Genomic DNA, 26,121 nt, shown 5'->3' on the forward strand with positions numbered 1-26,121 from the left:
TGTGCATTCATGGATTTAGATTTTTATTAGGATTAGATTTTTTATTTATTAAATGTATTCATGAAGATTTTCCAGAGGATCAGAGTGACTCAGTTCCAGGGAACAGTAACCATGTGCCAGTCTTCCATTCAGCTGAATGAGACCTCAGTTGCACCCTCAAGAGGAAAAAGTCCTTTATTTTATAGGAATAGAGATGATTGAGAAGCAGACCACGCAAATGCCATGAAGAACACTTGCATACTTCACAAATCCCATAAACATGATCTATGGGATAATATCATGCTTCAGAGAGCTAATTTGCTCATTTGTATTCTGTGCTGTTGCTGTGGTTGCTTCGGATCTTCTACTTTAGCCGTTCCCGATTCAAAATCTTAAATGGTTGAAACCCTTAAGTGGATAAACGAAACATAAAGGCGAAATTCAAAAATTATATTTTTGCAGGTCTGTATTTCAATGTAGCATTTTGTCCTTGCTGTTTGTTTAGGGGCTCTGCTCTAATTTCACACCACCCACGAAATATCTGCATGAAGCCCACCTGCATAGGAATGACAAAAGGGACCACAAAGATTAAATGCAGGGTTTCCATGGAAACCAGCTGAAGGCTGACTGCTCTGGCTTTAAGTGCCTGCAAAGACATTACAGTCGGATGAGCACTGAGGCTTTCCTCTTTTAGGCATTATGTAGCTGGGGGACTTGAATTATACTTTGCACAAATGCCTTACTTTTTCTCCTAGATGCTGTGATGACCAAACATTTGTCAGAAAGTCAGCTCAGAAAGGCTGCAAAGCACTGAGAGAAAATAACATTGCAGGCGGCCCGAAGTCTAGTCATTGTGCAAGGTCCAACATCAGATCGCATTAAGACACTGTTAATATTTGAGTTTGATTAAGCTTCATGAAAGCGACATGACTGTTAGTTGTGACCATAATGGTGGTCTCAAAAACTTTATAATAAATAATTGCACTAAAAAATGTTATTAGAATCTCCATGGGGAAAGGATACTTGGGGTATTTGATGCGAAACCACAGAGTTATCCAGAATTCTGTTTTACAATCTCAGTGATGTTTTTGGGATGGTGTCAGACACAAAATGTTAAAACAGCTGTCAATAAAATCCTGTACATACATTTCAAGTAATGGTATGATTTGATCTAAAACGCCTGCGTTGGTGTTTAGATTGGTTACTGTATTTTTAATAAGTATTTTAATATCGTGCAATTTTGCTTGACAGTGTGATACAAACGTAATATTTAAGACGATCCTGCAAAATGTATTGCTGGATGTAGGGACGTAGATCACTTCCCAACGCCAAACACAACTCGGTCTTTAACCTGATTAACGAATGCGGGTCACGTGTTTTGTTCCGTCAAAGGACGTCAGTCAAACTATTTGTTCAGGCAAGATTTGGCGCTACACCCGCAAAGCTCCAAACTGTTTTAATCTTTGTTTTGTGAAAATTGTGAAAGTGAGGATTTACCCATCGTTTTGTGTATCAACCAAAATTCCATGTCACAAAATAAAATTAAAATTTCACTTATTTATTTAATACTGTAGCAATTAAAGATTACTTTGTCTGAAAACCCATAAGACCCCGAGGAAAGTTACACCAAGCCGATATAGGCCTAATAGCTTATGATATACTAGTCTTAAAGACTCTTCTCCCTTGGAGACTATACGGTGTAAAGTTATCCATGTCTAGTTAGTTGCATATGCGTTTCTGTGGTGTGAGCTGTTGGCTGGTATAGGCCTCATTCCATTTTAACATTTACAGAATGTTACAGAAGAGCCTCAGATATTACGTAACCCCATCTATGTGTATCCGTAATATAATCGGAAATTGCATCGGAAACTTCATTAATTCAATTACATTTTCCAGCTGGTACAAAACTTGCACTTCATGTGAGCCTATCAGGATAAAAACAAATCGCTTCGAAATAAAACTCTAATAGGCTACTAGATCGACGGATCAAAACAAAAAATGAGGCTTACTCTAATTCATAATTATTTTATAATGCATTTAATTATAGCTACTTAATGTGAGGCAAAATGCCATCAATGTCAAAATGCATTAAATATATCTAAATTTAAACACGTCTAAATTATTTATCAATATACATATATAACATTAATAAAACTTTGTAAATACAAATCTGTATGTGTTAACAGAACCGCAATTGACAAAAAAGGTGAAACGCTCCCTTGAAAGCTAGCTGGTCGATAAAGATTTAAATACAGTTAACCAAGGCCGTAACGGCGAGCGTATGTTTGGCTACAACAGCACAAAAAAGAGCTTACAAAAAGAGGCAGGCCTGAGTCAAGCAAATTCCCAAAGCAAATTTAGTTTTTCTAGCTATATTTAGGCTGTGAAATGGAAAATTCAAGTTTTGTCAAGAATTAATTTAAGACAAACAAGGTCCTACTTTATAACGTGAGATCATGCAGTTCTTGCGGTCTCTCCTGTTGAAAACGCTTTATAACCTAGTTGCAAATGTCCAAGTCAGGACACTTGTTACAATAACATTCTAGAAAGGAAAGCTAAATTAAATGTAGATTGATTAATAACTAAATACAATTTTAAAAAATGCTATTTTCTAATGAATTTTGTTTTCATTTTCAGCGACGGATTGAATTACGTGGAGTGCTGCCTCAACACCAAGCCCCTGTCGAAGGTTTAATAGGCAATAAAATTTAATTGCTGAACTCGAAAACGTTACAGCTTTTGGCCAGGAGACTCCCTATGTCAGGTAGACCAAGGGGATTATTTGTGCACGCAGCATTAAGATATCAATCACCTTTTTGAGTTTTGAGCATCTAAAACTATTCAATTGCTCATTAAAAATCTCAATTTGACGGCAACTAAACCAAGAATTATCAATAACGTAACGAGCAATTACATGCCTAATTGCGTATTTAATTTGCGGGTATTTTTAAAGTTACCTTTGATCACAGAGCCTTATAAAATCACCATTTTGTCACTCGAAAAAACGTAGCCTACCTTCTTGATTAATCCTAAAAACTTTATCTCGATAAATCTGTAAATGATCAGTTCATAGCAGTCATGTTAACACTTTCAAGTTAGAAGTTGAAATGCTAAAAATACTTATTTAAAACAGCAAGCCTATATATAATTAAATAACACCGCTGATTTTCAGTAAGTACAAATTTATTTCTATGAAAATATGGCGCTTTGCCATGTAAGCGTTACAAAAATAAACAGTGAAAAATATCACTTTTTTCCTGCCATATTTTCTTCGTAAACAAAACTGATCACTCGATTATTGAAAAACTTACCTCATTGATTAATGGTCTAGGCCTATTTTAAAGTCACAATTAAACACATAGACCATCAATGTGAGAAAGATATTGACGTCCCTATAATGAAACTTCAGTTAGAGTTAGTAGCTCAAGTGTTGCAGGTCGATTGTTGTAAGCGTCTCAGAGAAGAAATCAAAGGCCTCCGTGGACAAACCAATAGGGCTGTCCACAGACTCTGACAAACTTGGGGATACAGCATCTGAGAGGTGTAGACAAGAGTCGTTGGAGAAAACGTTAAAGTCCTGTAAAGAGACGTCCAGGGCCGAGGGACTGCCATTGTCCTGTCCAGATGCACAATCCGGGGCCATTGTTGAGGCGCAGATAGGAACAGTGGGTGACGGGTTGGGAAAATGTTTCAGATGTTTGTCATTGCTACCTAAAGGCGAAGCATTCGCGCTTTGGGGATCACCATTGTGTCCATTCTGTGACTGTTGAGAAGTTAAGGTATTCTGCTGAAATGGATAAGCCTCTCTTTCCAAAAGCGCCCCTGATACATTGTTTGCCACTTGTTCGAAAAAATATTTCCCATCACCCCGTCCTCCTGCCTCCTCCAGACCTGGTGATTTCCCCTCACCGTGATGGTTCTCTTTACACTGCGTTTGCCGTTTGTGTTTCATCCTTCGGTTTTGAAACCAAACTTTGACTTGCCTCTCGGTGAGGTCCAGCAATGCGGCGATCTCCACTCGCCGTGGCCGACAGAGGTACTTGTTGAAGTGGAACTCCTTCTCCAGCTCCAGCAGCTGAGTATTGGTGTACGCAGTTCTGAGTCGCCGAGTTGCCCCATTGCCACCATCAGAAATCTCGGGCGAGCCTATGAAGGGATTACACCGATAAACATTATTGATACGCCACTAATTATAACTCATGATTTTTACAACGCGCGTTGCGTGGCTTAAAGCTGACCCTACAAACTTGTCAAATATATTGTGCTTCTCGTGGGGCATAAATTGTTTGTGGGAATTAAGCCATGGCACTTGAATAATTTGTGTCCTCATTCCCAATGCCAGAATATACTGATGTGTGAGTGCGGAGAGGTCCGAGTGAAGATTAATGAACACGCCAGCTGCCGAGTTGAGTAATGGCAATCTATCATTCTTCATTACTGTCAAATATTAAAATTCTTGTCCTGTGCTACAAGTAGATAACACCGAGTTTAGAAGTTATTAAGAACTTATCTCGTGCGCCAATAATTAATAAAAACAACTTAGTTAACTTGTTCGAATTAAGTTCACATTCGTAAAGCCAGCAAAGTATATTGCGCGTACAGCAACATGACCTTGTGTAACACACCAACTACTGCATGAAAAACTTGCAATGAACCACAAACACAGTAAAATCGCATTCAATTCAAATACCTTGAGGGGAGAAGTACAGTGGACCAGGGTCGGTGGTTGTTGCTGTCGAGGTTGTCTGGTTTTTCTTGGATGCCTTTTTCTCCTTCATCCAAGGGTACTCTGGGGGTAAGGATGCAGCAGGCAGCGGGCATGAGCCATTGGGGTTCTGCTTGGGCCGGCTGTGGCGAGGGTGGCTGCCGGGGTTCAAGCTTGGAATGGTCTGCTCAAAAGGAGGAGGAATCAGTGTCGAGTGTGAAAGCGTCGAGCTCTTGATTGATGAACTTTGAAATGCATCACCGACAGGGGGAAAAGATGTCAGGCACTCAGCGAGCGACGGCTGACTATTGATAAAACCCGTCTCTCGCTCGAATTCGTAATTCATCTCCTCCAAGTCTTCCAAATTCGACGCTCGCAAATTTGTGACCCAGGAAGATATAATGAAATATCGTGCCCGGTTAAAAAAATATTTTTCTGATTACGGCCGTGTGGGGACCGCGGTGCCATTAAACTATTGCTTTCATGGAGACAAGGTTGAAATTGGACCGTATTGCTTGTCACATGATTACCTCTGTCCAATGACAATTTGGGGTTTAATCAAAAGAAGCCACTGTCTGTGTGATTGATCGAAAAAAGTCCGAAAGGAACGCCTCACTCTCGGGGATGGGCTAGTTTATTCACGCATTTACGGTCACTTTGCCCACTGCGCAGTAGATTAGAAGTATAGCCAATACCTGAAACAGTGTGTCAGTGCGTCCGTCTGCTGTCCTTCCTTTATTGTTTGACTGCTCATTGAATGAAAATTTCCCCAATGATCAACTGAGTGCGTAAGATAAACCAATAGCCACGTTCGAAGAAACCCATAAATCCTGAGTCTGGGTTTTACCACTCTTTTAGAAAATGCGCGCTCTCATTAGTGAGTGCACGAGCAAAAGCGCGTGAGAGAGTACGCTCGCACACGACGAACAAATTCTTTAAAAGCACTAATGCGCGCTCCTGCATGTTCTCAAGCACAATGATACATTAAGATGGCATGCATATAACTTTTGTCTTAGCTTAAAAGCGGCTACACATTTTTGTTTACATTTACCCAGTAGTGAACTGTCAAAACTACATGGCTACAATCAAATAAAAATATAAGATTTTTATCTTCATAGATTAATTGCTCAAGGTTATTCCCTACAGAATTTATGACTATGACAACAAAGCTAAACACGACTTATTCTGATTTTAGTCTAAAAATACACATTGTAATATGTAAATAATAATACACTACACATTATTACCTTATTGGACCTCCAAAATTTGTTAGGCTACATGACGCTAAACCGACTCAAAGGCTAATAAATACAATAAAGTAATTATTGTTAAATAAAAATCCAATAGTCCTCTAGGAACAAGAATGTTCCCTCTATGTTGCTCCTAGAAGTCTTCAGCTAAGGGGTATAGGCCTCGAGCACTTTATTGCTTATATTCCAAACAAAGAGCCCTGGAAGCCTGCACGCTATCAATCTTACACGCCAAAAGGTCTGACAGCTAAGTGCCCTAAGAACACATTTAAACCATCTAACACTCCCTTAGATCATATGTGGCCAGGAAGAAGAGAACAACGCAGTACTCACGGTTGAGAGTTTTCCCGTTTTATAAATTAAAAGTGCTTTTTTACAAAAGTAATATTTTTCGATGTATTCGAGTGGTCGATTGGCCTTGAACATAATTTCGTATCGGATGTTCTTCGTGTGGATCAGCGTTGTTCCGGACCAAAAATGTATTTTTTCGATATTTTCGTTTTTGGAAAGTCGACATTTATCGAAAGGTTGGAAATGAATAGGATTACTTATTGATTGTAAGAGAGAAACATTGTTTTTTGCAGCTTTACAGATACTATTGTGTGTAGAAGAACGTGGGTGTCGGCATTCTTCAAACAAACCTACTTCTTCCTACACATTTCTAGCACGAATGAAAAACCTTCATCGATTCTCATGAGCTTAACATGGAAACTTGTCACGGATGTATCTTTACGCATGCTAAATGTAATAGTTCTGTGTTAAATGTAATAGTTCTGACAATTTATTGATTGAAATATTCATTTAAATAATTCTGTTTATTTTCATTAACCTGAAAGAATGAAAATGTGAGTATCAATTTGTATTGTTTTAAATGAACGCCATTTATTACTGCAAATTATCCATCATATGTTTCTGCAAATGTATTCACGAATAGTAAAATTACTTAATTGTATTTCATTTTAATACAAGAAAAAATGTTGTCCTATTTGGACATTTTTTAATTAATTTAAAGGATTTATTAGTCTTTCTGTTGTTTATCTATAGCATGAGTAAAGTTCTCAAGGTCGTGTTTATATTACACTGAGCTGAGTCATATTGAAAATAGGCTGTTGATTATGTGAATTAGCCTTTTTTAGCAATTTAATTTATATATTTGGAAAAAAATGCAGTGTGTGGTATTTAAAATGAACATTTCAACATTCAGGCCTGGCAATTTGCTAATAAAACATCTATAGAAATTTTCAGTGTTGATTTTGAATGCCCAAATCTTTCGAAGGACAAAATCCGTATATTTAAAAGTGTCATCATTTTAACTGAGATTTTGAATAATTATTTGGCAATTTGCATCATTTTAGTCCACGTGGTGAGCAGAAGCACAATGTCTTTTTGGATTCGTCTGGCACGATGCTCAGCCTCGCTGGCCGTCTGTTATACTTAATAATGAAGGTCATAATACAGATGAGTGAAAATTTCGATCGTTAAATCATATTAAAATAAATATGGAACATTCAAAGTTAGCATGTTATGTATGCCAATACGCTACATACCGATTTTTATTTCGTTGTTACTGGTGGATGAGCATGTTACAAAATAATGCTTTACAAAATAATGTATTTTCGTACGTTTTAATATTAAAAATAAATGGGGAGAAAATAAAAAATGAAATAAAATTAAAATTTCGCTACCAGTCGTAATTATGTATTCCAGGTTTTTATTAAGTGCTAATTAGTTCTTTTTTATTGTCGTAGATGCGTTAAGATTATTTACATGAATTCAGGGGCCTCTGTAATAACACAGACCTAAATAATGAATGAAGAAACGGAATCGACTTTGGATGTAATATATTCTTAATATAGGTAATATGTGAATGAGATAACGTCAATTGAGAGGACTTATTTGTGACTGCACATAGTGCTGCTTCGGCTAACCACATTTCCAAACCCATTCGTTTATGTAAAAAGCCCAGGGATTGATCTCCTCGCGAGTTTTGTGAATTAGTGCGTGTGAGGCGTATATGGGGTGTTTATGATGTCTGGTAAGGCAGCAGCGGCAGTAGCTCTGGCAACAGTGGCGTTTGATGGATGACCCTCTACCCACACACATTGCACTGGGTCGTAAACGAGCTCCAAGCTCCTATTGTTCTACTGGAGGTGTATGTCATTTCCGGGCATAACCACTATACCCATCCCGAGGAAAGAAACATGCTTTTTTTCAGGATATGACGCAGTATAGAGGGCACCGTAAGATTGGATCATAGTTGCCAACGTTTTTCATAATAAAATTTGAGATGCATGCATGTCGTGTAACAACCTGATTGCAGCGTTTAAAATAACAAAAGAATGAGAAAGTAAAGCCAATTTGACAAAATAGGGCCGCTATATTTCTTGTGGGATGTTCCGCTGCACGAGGTGTGTTACATCGTTTGTTACCTCGTGCTGACAGTGATTACGCACATCAGTCATTTCAGTACTCCTTCCATAAGATTCGGATGTGTGATTTAGTAAGTTTTAACAATATGTGTGTGTATTTACAATAGAATAATATGCTTCTCATTATTTATAAAGTTACTTGTGTATAATAACAAATAGACTAAAACTATTAGATCAAATGCGTTACCTACAGCACCTGCATGTTTATCTGCTTGGAAAGCTGATGTCTCAGCCTGTTGCTAACCATATCACTGAATCTATAACCTGTGACTGTTCTACACTAACATCCCAACTCAGAGGATATATTTGGTGACCATGTGATTTGAGTTATATCGTTTAGAACCCTAAACCTATCCTCACATTAAGACTTGGACGTTTCTGTATGGCCCCAGGTGCTGATCCTTGGATCAGAAAAAATGCTTGCTGCAGCTGGACTTTCTATGTAATTGGATCAGGACGGAGGACTGAAAACAATTCTCTAAGAAAATCCTTTGGAAAGAGAAATTGTATGTTTTTAATACCCACATGCAAGCATGAAACCAATAGCCTAAATCGTTTTACATACTGTATATCACAGTGTTATATATCTGAAATAGGACGTTCAAATTTAACGTTACAAAATTATTTTACTTAAGTGCGTAAAATGTAATATATTTTTAAATTAACATCTATATGTTGCTTCCAAGGCATGACAAATATTAACGAAAGCATTAGTGCCTGCCGCTGTAACATGACACGTAAATCTTTACCCTTTTCTGGCACAATTTAAGTGTCTGTGTTTCCCGAAACACAGAGCTGAATCCAACTTAAGCAGCGCGTAAATGCTACTTTATCATAGCGGCTTGTTCCCCAAAAGCATCGTTACGCGCGTAGCACGTATAAACGGTCGTGGATTAACGACAGTCCCAGATCACTTGTAAAACCATAAAGCGCGACCTAAATAGATGTTTTCCCCTCCACTTTGATCTCACACACAATATAAATAATATGAATGGATTCTGCATCTTTACATAGACCTGCAAAGTAAATAGAATACACGTGAAAATGTTACCATTACATGGTCATCTTTATTATTATTAATTATGTATTAACTATACAGATGGGTCAATTGCAATAAATATGTTTATGTATGTCGAGTATACCGAGGTTTACCATGTTGTTACTATTGGGGAGTGCACATGGGTAACACATGTTATCCTAACAACTCCACTTCTTCTGAATTTCAGTCATACAATCATATGTACACTGTATATGCACACTGTGACAACGTGTATTAAAGGTGCGTTCACCGTATCGTAATTACCGGTAATTACACGATTTCCGCGTAAGTAGCTTTGCAGTGGAACAGTCACCAGGAGAGCGTCACGTGCTGGTGTCATCTCAAATCAACTAGTCGTAATTACCACATGGCGTGAACGCAGCATGTTTAGTTGCAATTTTACTGTTGTCCTGCAGGTGACTGCATGACTGTGTGCTTTTCTGCTTCAGTTTACACTGTAGAGTAATAACATGCAGTTAGTACTAATATCTATTTTTTAACTTAATATAAACGATGTAAATACTATTGGTATAACGTAAGCATTACATGTATTTAGTGTTTAATGCTTTTGACCTGAACAAATCAAGTTCAAAAGGCAACATTTAACTTTTAAATAACCTAAATGTATGTGGGATGCCTCTAAATGAAACAGTGACATATATCGAAGCATTTCAAAGTTACATCTTATGTCTGAAGGGAAAATGCTTCTTAATGTTCAAGTTACTAAAGGCTTTTTTTATTTCCACAGGGTTTTTGTGCTATCTGAGGCCAATATGATACCTGCAAAATTTTGTATTTATTTTTTTCACATGGTTTACAGTAACCCATAGCCTTTGTTTCGGGACTGTGAAATGTTTCTAACCACATAAAATTATACCAATTCGAAAAGTTCTTACATATGTCATTGTCCCTTTTCTTATTCACGTTTTTTTACTGTTTGCCATTAATGAGAGTTATTAGTCTAACGTTTTATTTGCTGACTGGGCTGGGCCTTATGTGAGGTCGCTACAGTGTACACTGTAAAACTTTGCTGTAATTTCGCAGCAGGTTTGCCAGTAATGTACTGTAGATTTAATGTACAATTTTGTTTTAAGCATATACTTACCTCGTTTATATATTTTCTTTAATAAAACAAGACTAAATATCTTGGGTCACTTTTCTTGTTATGTATGTATCGTAAGTTAAGAAGTTTTCAAGATTTTTACCGAAAACAAGAGAAAAATGCTTAGGAAGAATATCATTTTTTTGCTGTGTTGCTGTGCTAATGCCAGTCTCTTGCTCATTTTGAATCTCAAAAGTCAAAGTGTTTTAATTTTGATTAAAGTAATTGAAAACAGTACTAATTGGAAAGTATATTAAGTAGTAATTAAATCTACAGTAAGTTACTGGCAAACCTGCTGCAGAAACTACAACAAAGTTCTATTCGGGTAGAATGTGCATTATACGTTTTGAACAAACCGCTGTCTCCATCTGCTGGATTTTTATGGTAGTGGCGCAATTGACCTGATGGCACATCCTGTTAAAGTGAATTATAATGGAGTGTTTCTCAGCTCTGCTTCAGGAGGCCTCCCGTTTTGTTTCTCTCATTCATCTAACACGCCATATTCGAAGTATTCTGCTAATGGACTCATCGATTAATCTGGTGTGTTAAATATCAGACATCCAAAATATTTTGGGGCACCATGAGCGTTGAAACTTTTCAAACCCTTCCAAAACGGAAATAATTTATTGTCTTGGTCGTATGTTAATTAGCCAGTATGAGCGTATCTTTGTAAAAACTTTTTTACGTTCGAAGAAATTAAGTTTATATTCACGTCACCAATCAAGCAAAGAAATATAGACTACAATGCGTCAATAGTTTGTTTCCGTTACCACTTCATGCATGAGGAGACAACAAATGGGGATCAGTTCTGCAACGTTTTAATTGTTGCTGGGGAGTAATAAAGTAATTAACAGAGAAAAACCAGACAGTGTGCCTGAGCCCTGTTTTACGGTGCTGTCTAGGGTAAAGCCTTTGAAGAAATATGCAAGCGAGCATGAGTGTTTTGTTCAAAAAATACCTTATAATAATATAGGCTAATAATTATAATACAGTGAATACATACATGAATAAAAAAGTAACCGGTGCTATAGGCTACTGTAATTGTGTTGATATAGGCGTAGGTCATCTCAAAAGTCATTCCAGGTCCGCCCTCAATCGCTTTGCACCCCATAAACAGTTAAGACTGTGATTGTGGTTTATTGCCACACGGCCACTAATATCGCTTGCAGGGGCAGGGCACAAATAGTATGTGCGGCCTGTCCACAAGCATCAAACTAAGCTTTATTTATGCGAAGAAACGGCATCCGGGCCGTAAACGGGACACTAAACAGTGGGATGTGAGATAAAGGGAGAATGAGCGCGAGAACATGTGAAATGTGTAAAGTGTTTCAAAGACAGTAAAATATTTCTTGTTGGATGGAGGGAAACTATGGGATTGCAGTCGGTGTCAAGGGGCGATACATTTATGTTGCGTTAGTCTGCACGTTTACATGCACTGAAACATTATTTTTTTGTTAGTGACAACTTATTGCAATATCGATTATTCCGATTTACACCCCGACAGCTATATAATTCTAAAATCCTTGTAATTCCCGTTTCTTGAAAACGTTGACAATAAAATGAATTATTAAACAATGAAAGTTATTAAGAGTCTTAACGAATTTTACCATTTATAGGAATTTATTTGTAATGTACACAAGTGGTATTTCATTTGAAAACGACTGACACTGTTGATTTGAGGTATTGGCGTATGCACAGTTTCTGGTTTCACATAACATTGCAAGCACATTAATGTTACAAAAATCAAAGAAATGCCTTAATGACACATAACACAACATAAATTAATCTTCATACATAGGTAGTTCAAATACATCTAGGTAGTCACATTAAACATTAATACATTGCGCTAGAATTCTTTTTGGAATAAAAACATTTGAAATTCATGCAAATAATTATTTCATATCGCTGAACTCTAAAATTCCCTGAAATCATGAACTGGAACTCAACTAAAGTTTAACATATTTAAAATGTACACAACAAGAAGAGCTTGGCCCACAACAAGCAAGCCAAAAAAACAGAACTATATCAACAACAAGCTGTACACAAAGACACAACCATATATACAGGCAAACTGTCAGATCAAAGGTTTGTGCAATGTACATTTAACATATTACAAAATTGGAAGTATATCAGTAATAATAATAAGTACTACTATCAATAATCTACTGTTGTTGTGCATTAATAAGGGAAAAGACAGGCTAAATCACAAACACTGTCGCACGAACCAAATGACTTCATCCACTGCAGTGCGCTTTTACTTTTCTTGTTTAAATGTCTTTTGGACGATCTTTATTGCATTTCTTCATCTTCATCCTACGGTTTTGGAACCAAATTTTCACTTGTCTCTCGGTGAGATTTAGGAGTCTTGCCACTTCATATCTACGGTCGCGCGAGAGGTACATATTAAACAGAAATTCTTTCTCCAGCTCGAGAGTTTGATGTTTAGTGTATGGACAGCGCTTTTTCCTAGTCGACTTCGCATGCAGCCAGTTGGACACAGGGTTATCTGCAAGAAGGGTCGGAAAGAGAGAGCTAGTCATGTTGCCATGCACTTAAAAAAAATACTGCGGCCATTTTATGACCAGCAGAGTCGGAAGAAACAAAGCTCTAATATGCAACTGACAACAGTTGAGGGCAGTGTGAATTCTGCTTCATAAAAGAGAGAACATGTTTTTGCTCCGGGTAGATTTTATATGATCGACAATTTTATGTGCAAACTATAATTTCCCCCATGCTAAAACCAATAGGCACCACTGAACGAGAGGAAAACAGGGGCCTTACTATCTTGGTGAAAATAATGCTTAAAATCCAAAGGTATGACAACATTTGTAAGTTTTATATTCAGTATTTCAACATGCCATTTAATACGGTGTAATTTATGTTAAAACACACTATACATTTAGGATAGCATTTGACAGGGATTTGGCGGCCTCACAAACAGTAGTCTTTATCCCATTATGGTTACCTCCTGATACAAATACTTGAAATGAATGGAAAACATTTTTCATGAAAACAGCGAATCATACGCCGTTAAATGAAAACGCAATCAAGAAAATCAAGAAAAGGCCTTATTAGAAGACCTTTTTAAAAGTATTTACAAATGCGTAATATATAATAATAAGTGTGTGAGTGCATCTAATGGGCGTCGCTTACAAAGAACTAGCTGGGATTAATTGGAATTTCGATTTACAAAAAACTAGTATCAAATTGTTAGGAAGCAAGTATCCAGTATTTCAAAGAGCAATGTCCATAACCTGCACACTTACTTGGGTCTATATCTAGCTTCGTCTCGGTTGAAGTTTTCTCATCTTGTGACTCGCTGGAAACCGCATCGTCCGGTATCTTCCTCTCTGCCTGGCTTGTATTGTTGTCAGTCTCGGGCACTAGTAGTGTATGCGTCGTGCACTCACCATTTCCGACCAACGGTTCAAGTTTGATATCATGGTGCATATCGTCAGATAATCCTGTGAAAGGCAGGGACGCAGACAGCGGCTCTAAAGCCCAGGAACGCACGGATGCTCCATCCACGGGTTCTCCTGTTGAACATGGATGAATGTACGAGTGGTAGGCGATAGATGCGCTGCCAGGGGGATGAAAGGGCACGGGACTCCACGATGCGCCAAAAATTGATGATTTGGCCTGGAAAGTGTACGACTCCTGCTCGCCATATTCAAGGAGCGTCAGCTCACGAGACTGCTGCTGGACCACAGGTCCAGATGAGAACCTCGGTACCAAATTGTCATCATTTTCGTGTGGAATGTGTGAGTCGGCGTAGTAGCTCAGTGTCCCTAATGTCGACATAATAAAAACAAAGAGGGACCCAACTGAAGGTATACACCCACAATGGAACGCACACAAAAGCAGAATCCGTGGTAATCAAGTAACTACTTGACTTCACTGTGAACTACAGACCTCTGATAAGTTGAACCATTGCAGAGACTGGATTGGGTGTAGGAGGCACGTGACTGTGGGAGAGAACGGGATAAAGGGGAAAGCCTAACCATTGCACACTGTTAAATGGCCTCCATTTTACAAGTCATATTTTTAATGGCACGGTCATATGCTTTTATGAAGGTGGATTTGATTTTATTCGTGTTGTTAAGATCGTAACAAAAACGGGTGTTTGATAAGCACCATTTTTAGAATTTCTGAATCCAAACGATAATAAAGTAGCCAAGCGTTGCTATTAAAAACAATTCAAGCTGTTGCAAAAGCACTTGAACTAGTTTAACGATTTCCACCCAATTCAAGATCACCCACCTTGTTTTTGACAGCACAATTTGTTGAAAATTTTGCATAAATAAATTTAAACCTATAACTAATACATGTTTTTGTGTAGTCTATGCATGGGAGGATTATAAAATAGTTAGGCATCTTTACGTGAGCCATATGTATAGTTTATATGGCAATAAGTGCCACTGGTTTGTTGAGATATGACCTGCTAAGTGACCAGTCATTTTGCAACGTGCTCAAACCTTCAGTCTGTTCCTGACGGTGATGTGCAGACAAGCAAAATGTGAATGTGAACTGAGCGGTTGATTATAAAAAAACATATAGCCTACTGAAATAAGTGAATATGAAAAATGGTTTCACATGTTGCCCTTGAAGATTTCACTACTATGATCTAATATTTTTAAACCGTGATATTAAATGAATAATAATAAAATTTGCTAAGGCCACTGTTTGGCCAACACTGCAATATGATTGATTGTTGATATGATTTCATTTAAAATGTGTTATTTATATTTAAATTATAATCTTATTACCAGGAGTTGAATTATTCAAATCATAGTATTATTTCTTAGATGCAATAATCTGTATAGATTGCGCTGTGTATTATTGCATTTTCAATATCTTTAAAAAACACGTTTGAAAAACAAAACGTTTAAAAATGTAAAACTGTAAAATATGCGATAGTGTAAAATAGTGTCGTTCCAATGAAAATATCTGAAGTAGACTATACAGTAAATTTAATAACGTAGAATAGGAAAATCGCTCAATTCACACAATTTTGTAAATACACGGATTTAAGGAGCATTGCTTGAGCTTGTCCTCCAGGAAGAGGGAATTTCTGGGCACTTCAACAGACTATTTATAACAGGGGCTATTTCTCTGTTTTTCTTCGGGTTGTAACTTGGCAGTCTGGACTGAATATGGCCAATAAAGCCTTTTGTGTTTTTTTCTTCGGCACAGCAGACGCATCCGGCAATGTGGGCGTGCTCTCGGTCTCTGATGCGCACGCGGCTTTGGCCAAAGTGCATTGATCGTAACCGAGGCCTTGCTATGTCTATCTGCATTCTACCAAATATTTTCTGTTTGTTTTAACAGATCCAGCATTTAGTTTCTACGCTGTCCTACGGGATAATTTATAAATTAGGAGAACATCATTGAGAATATATTTTTGCTTTTGTTGTGCGTTTTGTTGTTTCAAAGGATATACTTTCCTGTTTTCCTCTCAAACACGCCGTATTTTGTTTGTCTTGTGAGTTTTGGTGTTGTGCTGAATCTCACTGCGAGGCAATCAAGACAGTTTCTTGTTGTGGGGATGTACAATAAAGCCTAACAACATGAAACTACCTAAATCACTCAGCAGTCTTCTTTGTCTCTTTCTTGAAAAGATAAATGAGAACTTACATTTATCCTGTTTATTTATACATTCTGTGTTGCGCAGGCAAACAAGCACAATAAAATGAGCTTTCGTCAACACTGACCCATGATCCTTGTTACAGTGAATTTTGACACATTACATAATTCGTTAATGGAATATTCCTCGAATGTCCATCGGATTACATTAGAAATTAAATTCAGATGTCTACTAGAACTGTATTATTATTATTATTATTATATGATTGATTCCCATAATGATTTTAGAGTGACTGCATTTGGACCAAAACTGAGTGTAGACTTTAAAGGAATAACATAAATTGTTTAATTTTAGAAATTACAATCCCTATCGAGTCGACACAAACTCTCCGTTATAAAGAACAACAGTACTTTGTTTAAAAGTAGGCTGTATTAACCCTTTACATGCGTTTATTTGAATCTGCCATGAATTATCAGTTTACAATCTGAAGCGTTTCGGCCTGTGTCCCCAGAAAAATGTTAAATTTTCAAATACTATTAAAACAAAACAGGACGCCTCATCGTGTTTGTTTCTACTTTCTAAGAACCGCACTTATGCCTAGAACAGCAAATACATGACAAGGTCGTACTTAAGACGAAAAGTATTCTTAGTATTATTTTAAAAATGGTTCCATTATAGTTCATATTACAACATGCAAATATCGCATATACAATAAATGTACAATATTGCCTGAATGCTATTTACAATGAGTGCCAATATAATCACCTTCAGCATTTGATATTTTCCTCGCTACCTTTTACATGAAGTACCCTTGACAGTTTATAAATAACCATGACATGTTATGACGGCAGGGGTGTCAAATAAAATTATACATAACAGATAAAAATGTCAACAGTATACGACACACAATAAGTTATCAATAGTATCTTGCACGAGTCATATATGCACGCACACAAAGACGCATTGTTGTAAGTAGGCAACCATTGCAGCTGATAGAGGAGGGCGCCAGAGCACTATAACCGAGCGAGGGGGCTTCATGAAAAACTGTAGTTGGCCGACAGCTCGCGGATTCGGTTTTCTCGGCTCATCTTCTTTAGCTTCATCCGACGGTTCTGAAACCATATTTTCACTTGTCTGTCCGTGAGGTGAACGCTGCGGCTGATCTCCAGGCGACGCTCTCGTGTCAAGTACATGTTGAAGAGGAACTCTTTCTCCAGCTCTAGAGTCTGATGCTTGGTGTATGGACAACGCTTCTTGCGGCCACTCTTCGCCGTCAACCAGTTTGCTGTTTTCTCATTCTTGGAATCTCCTGCTGAAAATTTGAGAACACATTAGTACAAAATGTGCAGTTGCAGTTAACGAATAAGTTGTGTGGGTGAATATCGAGGAACGCTTTCCATTGCACCCACGTTGCACCTAATAAAATTATTTGCAATATCAAAAACAATTTAAATGTATAACAAATCCATGAAATAATGACACAGAAAGTGTTCAGTAATAATAATGTGTGCTTTTGTAACACATTTTTAAACAAATAAATTAGATGTAGAGTGTAACCCCATATTGCGAGTTAATTTGAGTATTTTATATTTATGCGCATTAAAAATATTTTAATTTATTCAATGGTTGTTCAGCTTGTTTTTTTACTTTTGTGAGAATAAGTAATGTACTTTATACCATAGGCTACATTATAAATGTATTGTAAATGACGATTTCTCTTAAATGACCGTTGCAGAGTATAAACTCTACCATTCTGTACCATTCAGTAAACCAGTTTACATCACAGATGCATCTAGAAAAGAAAATTCATATCTCACATCAGGTAATTACATGTCAAGGTCTCATAAACTGAACTACAATGGCACAAGATGTAGTGTATAGTCCATGTTTATTGTATTGCGTAAATTTGTTTTGTTTTTGTGCAATACGCTTTACAAGATTTCTGGGGTGATTTTAAACATTTGAGGCACTTTTAAGAAACGATAGTCACAAGTTTAAAGTAGCTTTGCATTTCAACGAACTGTATGTTGTGTCTGAAGCACTGCAGGAGGAAGGTGTGTGAACAGCAGATTTCATATTGGCCAAGTGTGAGTTGTTAAACTATGCGCTTTTGTTCAGATTTCGTGAGTAATGTGTTATAAATAGGGTTTATAAGATTAAATGTGAAAAGTGAAACCTTTACGAACTATTGGGAAATGCATGTAAGTATTGCAGTTGACTAGAATGAGTTTTGCGTTGTGCGTAAAGGTTTCACAGACTGCAGACTTGAGCTTGCTGCAGCTACACCAAATCAATTATTTAAAAATTGATAAAAACAATTCGCCTAAAATACACAGGACATTGCCTTGTGATATCTTTAAAACGCTATGAGATATTACTGTATTATATAAATATTTTAAATCTGTATATATGTGGGGAAAAAACACGATTGCATATATATTCAATGCGCGCTAAACCATTCATTGCTCATTCTGCCCCGAGCGCCTCATGAAAAATGCTTTACTTGTCTTAGTGACTATAGACAGCAAAACCAATTACCTTTAGTTACATTCGCCGCCTTTTCTGGACTGTCCGGTGGTTCGGGAGACGAAGCGGTGCCGGTGGACCCCCTTAGCTCCTTGTTTCTTTTCGGGGCGCATGCAGACGGCTCGTCGCTCTCTTCCCTGCTCGTTTCGGCTGTAATGGCTGAAAGAGAGCTGTCAAATCGAGTCGCAACGTGAGTCGAAATAGACTGGTCGTCTGGAAAACCTTTAGATGTGCTGCATGTCTGAGATAGGCGGAAGTAACCAGGCACCGGAACACAGCCGTTATTGTTGCTAGATGGACAGGAGTTTGATGTCAGCCGCGAGTACGATATATCCTCTGTGATTGTTTCTTTTGGACATTTTTCAGACTCGTATAAGCAGTAAGAGTTCTCCTCCTTTATGGTGGGCGAGAACGAGCGTGGGGTGACTTGGTTGGTAGGCTGTTCAATGCGACAAGACCTCGACGTTTCAAGCCATGCTTCCATGCCTTGATATGGGCCACATGTTGGTACTACATTTTGCGAATTGCCCTCGCTCCGTTTAAGTCCGGAAAAATAGCCACAGTTAGGTAGTCCATACGAATACTCGGAGGTCGGCTGCAAGTAGACGCTGTTCTGGTAGTAGTGCCCACTTCCCTCGGCTCTTCCATGGATCAAAGAGTCTACCAGAAACGAATTTCCAGATGGACTATCGGAGCATGACATCTTTGTGGTATAATTTGACGGTGGAAGAAGATTGCCCTTTCTGGATGACATTTCTTGTGCAAAACATGCTGAATATAATTACTGATAACCATACAACTCAGTGTGAGCTAACAGCCAATTAAATCGCAACGAGCTCCTTTGACTCCTCCCCCGTGCGCACGTAACACTTGTGTCCCATATCCTTTTCAGGCTACTAGATTTAAAAAAAAGTCAAACCTACATAAACTCGATCAGTCGTTAATGAAAATATAAGCGGATAAAAACAGAATTTTATTTCAACGGCGGTATGTTTACGACCACTGACTTCGTTAACACTGTCACTGTCATTGAGCCGCAAAGCCTTGTGAGCCACGCATAAATGGCACAAAAAAGCAACAAGGTATCGAAAAGGGGATGAAGTGCTGAACTAGTAAATCTTTATGATACACTGTAATTGCCCCAACGTCCATTTAAGCACATAAACAGCACGAGTCTTCTTTTCCAGGTTTTTTCAAAAACAATGTATTTACTAAACTCAAGTTCAAAATGATAGATGGCTTTAATGCTTTTCACAATCACTACTTGTGGTGAATATTGACTTCAGTGTTGGTAGCACAATTATTTCTCGTGACGCGGTCATCTTGTATTGAAGGCTTATGATCTTAAAGTTAATTCTGTATAAAACCTGCTTAATTATAATATTGCATGTCATACAGTGTATTTTAATTAGGGTAAATAGTGTAAAGTATTTAATAGTTTATACTTAATATAGAGGTGAACTTATAATATTGAATTAATTTACAAAAGCAATTTTCTACACGATTGTTTAATGATATTACACATTTTGATATTAAATGTTTTACTGTAGCGGATAAAAACAATTTCGTTTGAATTCGTCAGCATATTTGTCGTCATATTTATACTATAGGCAATTTTATTATTAGTGACAAAATAATTCCCAGTTTTCTTTCTATTTTTAAGATTGGGTTTCTTTACTGTCTGGTTTTATATACATAAATGGTTCAATATAAAGTTGTAAATAATTTAACCATTTAATGCAATTAGATATTTATTTTCTGTTTTACCCTAATAACAGTCTACACAGATATTTACAGCTATAGTCATTTTATAAAAAAATATTTTTGTTAACAAAGTAACAAAAGTGGGTTGCATTAAATTGTAACATTGCGATTGAATTATGTTTTAAATGTTTTTTTTTTAGTTTACAAAAAGGACAACTACTGCAATTAGATCTCGGCTCAAAAGAAAAACTAGCGCCTAATATATAGGGCCTAAAGACAAATTCCTTACAAGATGTCCCTGCTTCATGAATGTTTTAATTCGCTGTATCTAGAAGATTATATAACAGTTGATAATTTATAACAAAAGAAATAGGGAATAAGGCAAATAGGGAACGTTTTTACTTCCGTGACATGAAACAGTTTCAAGGTCTGGAATACATTTCCTTGTAGCCTATACTGTTTTTGCACCGGAGAATCAAAAAGTTGGATGCTGTGAAGTCAAGGGAATTTTTTTTATAAATTAGGCAATAAAATGTAAAGAACGTTTGGTTTTCATTTCATACACCAGAGTAACTTTTGCCACAGGCTTCTGGATTTTCAAAACCTTTAGAAATTTCATGAATAGGCCTACAATCAGTGCATCTAAAATCAATACTACATCCAATTTTCTTACAGCTTTTTTACAAATATTTTTGATAACTAAAATAAAAAAACGTTACTCTGGGGCTAATAAACCTACTACCAACGGTAGCCTACTACTTTACAAACGAATGTTTTTGGGACAATATAGCCTATATGATACGCCTATTTATTGAAATGCAATGCTGACAAAAATAACTAACACATATCTAAATGGTAGCTCGGCGTTTTACCTGAAACAGTGCCTTGTGTAATCACGGAGACCGTTGTCCTTTGCCCGTACACAAAGTAAATATGCTTCAGCAGGGATTTTAGATACACGGCAATGACATTGAGCTAAAGCGCGCCACCCAGTGGACGTGAAGCGTATCATCGGAGCAGCCAAACAGTCCGCAATCCAGCCGTGGTGCCATGATGGGACACTGAGACAAATGATGGCGGAAAAGTCCGTGAACACAAGCTTTCAATGGTTCCAGCCGTTGTTTTCTAGCTCTTAGTCACAGTTAATAACCTTGGTTCTCAGACGGTTTATGGCACCTCACTCCAATTCTACAAATGCTCCAGACTAAGACGGGTTTTATGACCGAGTTGCTGCAGCAACGGGGGGATGTGCCGTAATTAGGGCGAAATTCCAGCGAGCCTCAAAGGATGCGCGAACCATCAGGGCCATCACGTAAAGCAGTCGTTATTATCTTATGGTCGACTTTATTTATTAGACTTCTGAGTGGCATGTGGCCACATTAGATTTGTGACCCTTTCGCAGTGGATCGTCGATATACTGATACAGTGAAACTGTAAAATTATATGAGGCAACAAGAGACCGTTGCTTTGTCATTTCCAAGACAAAAAAGCTATTTTTTGTCTCAGAGTTGAATTCTTAGTCTAGATGTGAGACACATGCCACTCTCAGAAAATCTGTGAAGCTAACACTGACTTATCTGTAGGGTCGAATTTGTTGAAAGGCCGTTTGATTCATTGAGACTTACACAGCCGTGTTTTGGGCAGTTCCGTAATGGATACTAGGCATTAATAACTGCAACCACTTGATCCTTGAATCAAAAGAAAACGCGTGGAGGCAATATATCGCTAGATCCATCAAACATTTGATCCTACTCAGGAAAAAGAGAGAAAACACAAGATGTTTCAAGAGACTGATTTATATAACACTTAAGTGATGTTAAAAACATGAGAGATTAGCATGAACATGAATGAGTTCCTGCAACATTAATATAAAGTTTCACGCATATTAGAGGAGGGTAGAGAACCACAGAGCTTAAATAGAAAACATTGTTTTGATTTTGCTTGACAGAGGTCCCAAGTTGTGTCCGTATCGGATAAGTTATTGCTTTTACCTTAACGTTCACTTACGTCTCACATAAAATAAATATGAGTTTCTTTGATTTTGAAGACGTTTATAAGCAAATGTTGTTAAGTCACTGATGTACTAGAGAATGCGCAATAAAGAAGCATTATTTCAATTTATAAACTTAGAAATTCAGAATTCAAGTAAAAGAATATAGCGCGCAAGATGCGTCTAGTTCCCGATAAACATAGCTTATTTTTAAACAGGCTTATTTTTACGATATTTACTGTAAAAGAATAGACAAACAAGGCATAAATAAGGAACTGGTTAAGTGATTAATAATCACTTAACCATTAATTAGGTCTCTTACCTAATCTCATAGATTTGAAGATTTTACGACACATGAGAAAAGTTAAAGATCTTGGTCAGAAAATAATTAAGAGAAACGTTCTAAGAAATGATAGAATGGTGTACTAACGACCACTTAATATTACTACTAATAAAAAAATTGCGTCTTTTTTTCAACAGTAAAGAGTATAGAGAATACGCATGTTCATCGATGAAAAAGTCTGTCAGAGGAATGAAGGTCACATCTCGTCTCGCAGCAGCTTCTGGGAGTCGGAATGTGCATCCACGAACTTGAAATGAACCATTTCGGCCAAATGATTTCTCACCAAAACGACAATCTAGAGCAAAGGGTTCGTGGTGTAATACTGCAAACGGTCTCTGTTTAGTTTCTTTTCTTTCATTCTCCTGTTTTGAAACCATATTTTCACCTGACGGTCGGTGAGGTTCAGCATTCTGGAGAGCTGTAGCCTTTTTTCTTTGTTAATGTAAACACTGAAGAAAAATTCTCTTTCCAGCTCTCTGATTTGATATTTGGTGTAAGGACATCTCTTTTTCCGTGTCTTCTGTCCACCTGCAATATAACGAAAAAAACTGTGAAAAAAAATCAGATTTCAGATATACATTTGTAGATGAAATTACGAAATTGTAGAAATGCACCTACGTCTATAACAACTAGCTTTTCATATTTCTGTAAAAACTGTTGCATTAGGCTAAATGTTTGGATGTAAGATGTAAACATATTAATTGAATAATAAATAAACCATTTAGCCATTAAATAAATATTTTATGGTAATATAAAATTAAAGGCCTACTGCACGTAATTCTAAAATAACCACTCAAGTTCGTTTAATAATTAGAAACCTGTAATGAGGACAACAAAGCTGTAATTATCCAAAGATAAAATAAATTACACTAACATATGTAGTTTAAAAATACTTTCCATTTGACATTCAGCATATATTCAGTCATAACAACAGCCGACAAAACGTTCATCAAATTTCCCTTTTGTACAACGCAGAACTAATAAGAACAGCATTTTGGTAGAATCCCTTCAATGGTAATTATTTGTAAATAGCCCGGACTGTAATGACGCAGACTTTTGAAAAGTCAAAGGGAAATGGCCTATCATTCACGGCCAATTTCAATTTCGAGCACGTGATCTCGCGTTTATAACAAAGTTTTGTTAGGGTAAATATACAGGGCCCTCCATAAACCTTATATGCTTATAAAACAGCATATAAAACCTTTAACAACAGCACGTTAGATTAGAAACTTTCTCACACGACTGCTGCGCGTCTTTTAGACTTACTGCTGTTGCCGCTGAATTTTTCTTCGTTGTTCCCAGAAGATGACTCGGGACTGCTCGTCTCTTCACACCGCTCGGTCTCATCCGTTGCCCGACAGCTGTCGCTCCCCGATTCCGCGGCTTGAGGCGCCTTGCTGGTCGCTCTGTCCACCGGTGGCTCGGTCGACTGGTTATCCGCATTCCCGTACGCTGTCTCGAAAAACTGATCGAACGCTTGGGGAAGCACGCCGTTTCTCCCGACGCTGCCATACACGCTGGATGTGTGGCTCGCGTTGGAATGGTAAAGAACCGAGTTGTTTTTTGATATCATGTCCCCCAAAGTTCCAGGATTGGACAGGCAGTCCCTGTGCACCATGTCTTCTGTCGCGTAGCAGTGTGGCAGATTGCCCCTGGAGTGCCACTTACTGGACGTGTCAATGGCATAGTCCCTGAAAGACACCTCTCTAACGGTCTGAACTTGTGGCAAATTAGACGTGGAGTATGAGTATGTCATGGGGCAAGAAGACGGGGTCTGGGGCAGAAAATGAGGAAGACTGGAAAATTCCGTTCCAGATACGTAATACGTGCAGCTGGGCAAATACATGTTAGACCCAACGGGTACCCGCTCGTCAAAATCCATCATGACACTTGGTTGGGCACACCACAACCATAGTACTGCCTCGCATCGTTGTAGAGGACTGCTTCAGCTTCAGTGGCTTTGAAGCAGAGCCGCGGAGCAGAAATTTTGAGACGTGAGCTGACGTGGAGATCCATCTCCATCCATTGCAGAGAGCGCCAGTCATGTGACCAAGCGCAGAAATTGACATGTACCTCTAAGAATATTGTATGCCAACATGTGCAAATGTTCAAGTAGAGGACTCAGCGATACTTGCATTGACGAAGGCGCGTGCGGGCACTGGACTACACATCTTGACACTTTTGATGGCTGGAGAAAGCCATCCGCATGCCCAATGGCTAACGCGCCTTACTAACCCACCATGGTTTATGGTGTTTATGGATTTGTTCTAGGTATAGTCACAAACGTCCCGTGTGTAGCTCTGCAAAATTCAGATATTCATTAGCGTTTTGTAGGCTATACTTAGTATTTTAACTGGCAAAGGATATTTTTGTTAATATTGTGCAATTGACGGCTGCGCGTGAAAACCCAAATGTGACCATGATAAGCTTATGTGGAGAATAAAATTGTATTTCTGGTCCCAAATATTTTTTTATAACAAGTAATTCATAATAACTTGATACACTTATACAACCCATCGTTTTTGGTTTGTTTTAAAAAAGATAGTAACCACAAATTATCCAAGGTGTAATTACAGTAACCACAGTTTAACCATGATATTTGTAACAAAACTGGGGTTGTATATATGGTAATAAATAGGCAAAAAACATGGTTAGTACACTTTTACTACAATAAAAACATGCTTAGTTTTCATAAGGGTAAAGCCTTTTGGCGTGTGAATACAACGCACTCTTCTTTATTTTAAACCTCTTTAAATGTTGATATATTAAAAACGTGCATAATAGTATTACAACGTGGTTGGCTTGTGTGTTTTTACTTTTACGTAGACCTAAATAAAATAGTTGAACCAAGACCACAAATTTGTTAAAGCGCAAAACAAACAATACAAACGGGCGCTATATTAGATTCTACATTACAAATAATTTGGATAGTTTATTACTCATTGGATTACTGAGACTTAATTTCAGCAAGAATATAAATACAGTTAAGAACAATATCGTATATAGTGTAATGTGTCTTTTAACTTGTGTTTCATGTTTTGAAACACAATTAATATTTGTTTCAAACAATTATAATAATAATTTATAGTTATAATTACTTTTTTTACATACAGTATTAACTCAAAAAGACCCTTGTACTTGAAGGTATACTTGCGCTTTCAAAGGTAAATGTATGCAGAATCCAAAAGATTTTATGCAGCTTGCCAAAAAGAATTGAATGTATTTTTCTGATCAAGAAAACGACTGAATTGTGACGGGTTAGTCTTAAGCACTGTAGTCACGTAGGGAAGCGGCTTGAAAACACAGTTAAGGCCCATAAAGTTTTAACTTGGACTATGCCCCCCTTTGAATTACTTTACCTCCACAGTCAACAACCGCTGAAAATCTCCAAATGCAACTTGCGCACGAAATGAAAAAAGTAAAGATGAAAAGAGAACAAGGGATAGCACAAGGGATCCAAAGCACAGGAA

General features: G+C 37.5%; 4 protein-coding genes across 5 annotated transcripts; all 4 read right to left on the reverse strand.

Moving 5' to 3' along the window:
* Positions 1-3,186: 3,186 nt before the first annotated feature.
* On the reverse strand, positions 3,187-5,366 carry hoxa2b (homeobox A2b). Its single transcript, XM_057340060.1, has 2 exons — positions 4,670-5,366; positions 3,187-4,125 (listed from the first exon to the last, which is right to left on the reverse strand). Exons 1-2 carry the CDS (start codon positions 5,028-5,030, stop codon positions 3,395-3,397), a joined length of 1,092 nt encoding a protein of 363 aa, XP_057196043.1. The 5' UTR covers positions 5,031-5,366; the 3' UTR covers positions 3,187-3,394.
* Positions 5,367-12,124: 6,758 nt separating this feature from the next.
* On the reverse strand, positions 12,125-14,354 carry hoxa9b (homeobox A9b). The gene is made up of 2 exons (XM_057340061.1): positions 13,771-14,354; positions 12,125-13,010 (listed from the first exon to the last, which is right to left on the reverse strand). The coding sequence occupies exons 1-2, from the start codon at positions 14,303-14,305 to the stop codon at positions 12,772-12,774; spliced, it is 774 nt and encodes a 257-aa protein (XP_057196044.1). The 5' UTR covers positions 14,306-14,354; the 3' UTR covers positions 12,125-12,771.
* A 1,946-nt stretch (positions 14,355-16,300) lies between these two features.
* Positions 16,301-19,368, reverse strand: hoxa10b (homeobox A10b). 2 transcript variants are annotated; one of them, XM_057340280.1, is made up of 2 exons: positions 18,627-19,368; positions 16,301-17,397 (listed from the first exon to the last, which is right to left on the reverse strand). In XM_057340280.1, exons 1-2 carry the CDS (start codon positions 19,366-19,368, stop codon positions 17,123-17,125), a joined length of 1,017 nt encoding a protein of 338 aa, XP_057196263.1. In that variant the 3' UTR covers positions 16,301-17,122. The 2 variants fall into 2 exon arrangements, with proteins under 2 accessions (XP_057196263.1, XP_057196261.1); XM_057340278.1 differs by having other exon boundaries at positions 16,301-17,400.
* A 3,578-nt stretch (positions 19,369-22,946) lies between these two features.
* On the reverse strand, positions 22,947-24,536 carry hoxa11b (homeobox A11b). Its single transcript, XM_057340281.1, has 2 exons — positions 23,918-24,536; positions 22,947-23,179 (listed from the first exon to the last, which is right to left on the reverse strand). The coding sequence occupies exons 1-2, from the start codon at positions 24,534-24,536 to the stop codon at positions 22,947-22,949; spliced, it is 852 nt and encodes a 283-aa protein (XP_057196264.1).
* Between the last annotated feature and the right edge of the window lie 1,585 nt (positions 24,537-26,121).

This window comes from Triplophysa rosa, linkage group LG8, assembly GCF_024868665.1.
Source record: "Triplophysa rosa linkage group LG8, Trosa_1v2, whole genome shotgun sequence".
Classification (NCBI taxonomy): domain Eukaryota; kingdom Metazoa; phylum Chordata; class Actinopteri; order Cypriniformes; family Nemacheilidae; genus Triplophysa; species Triplophysa rosa.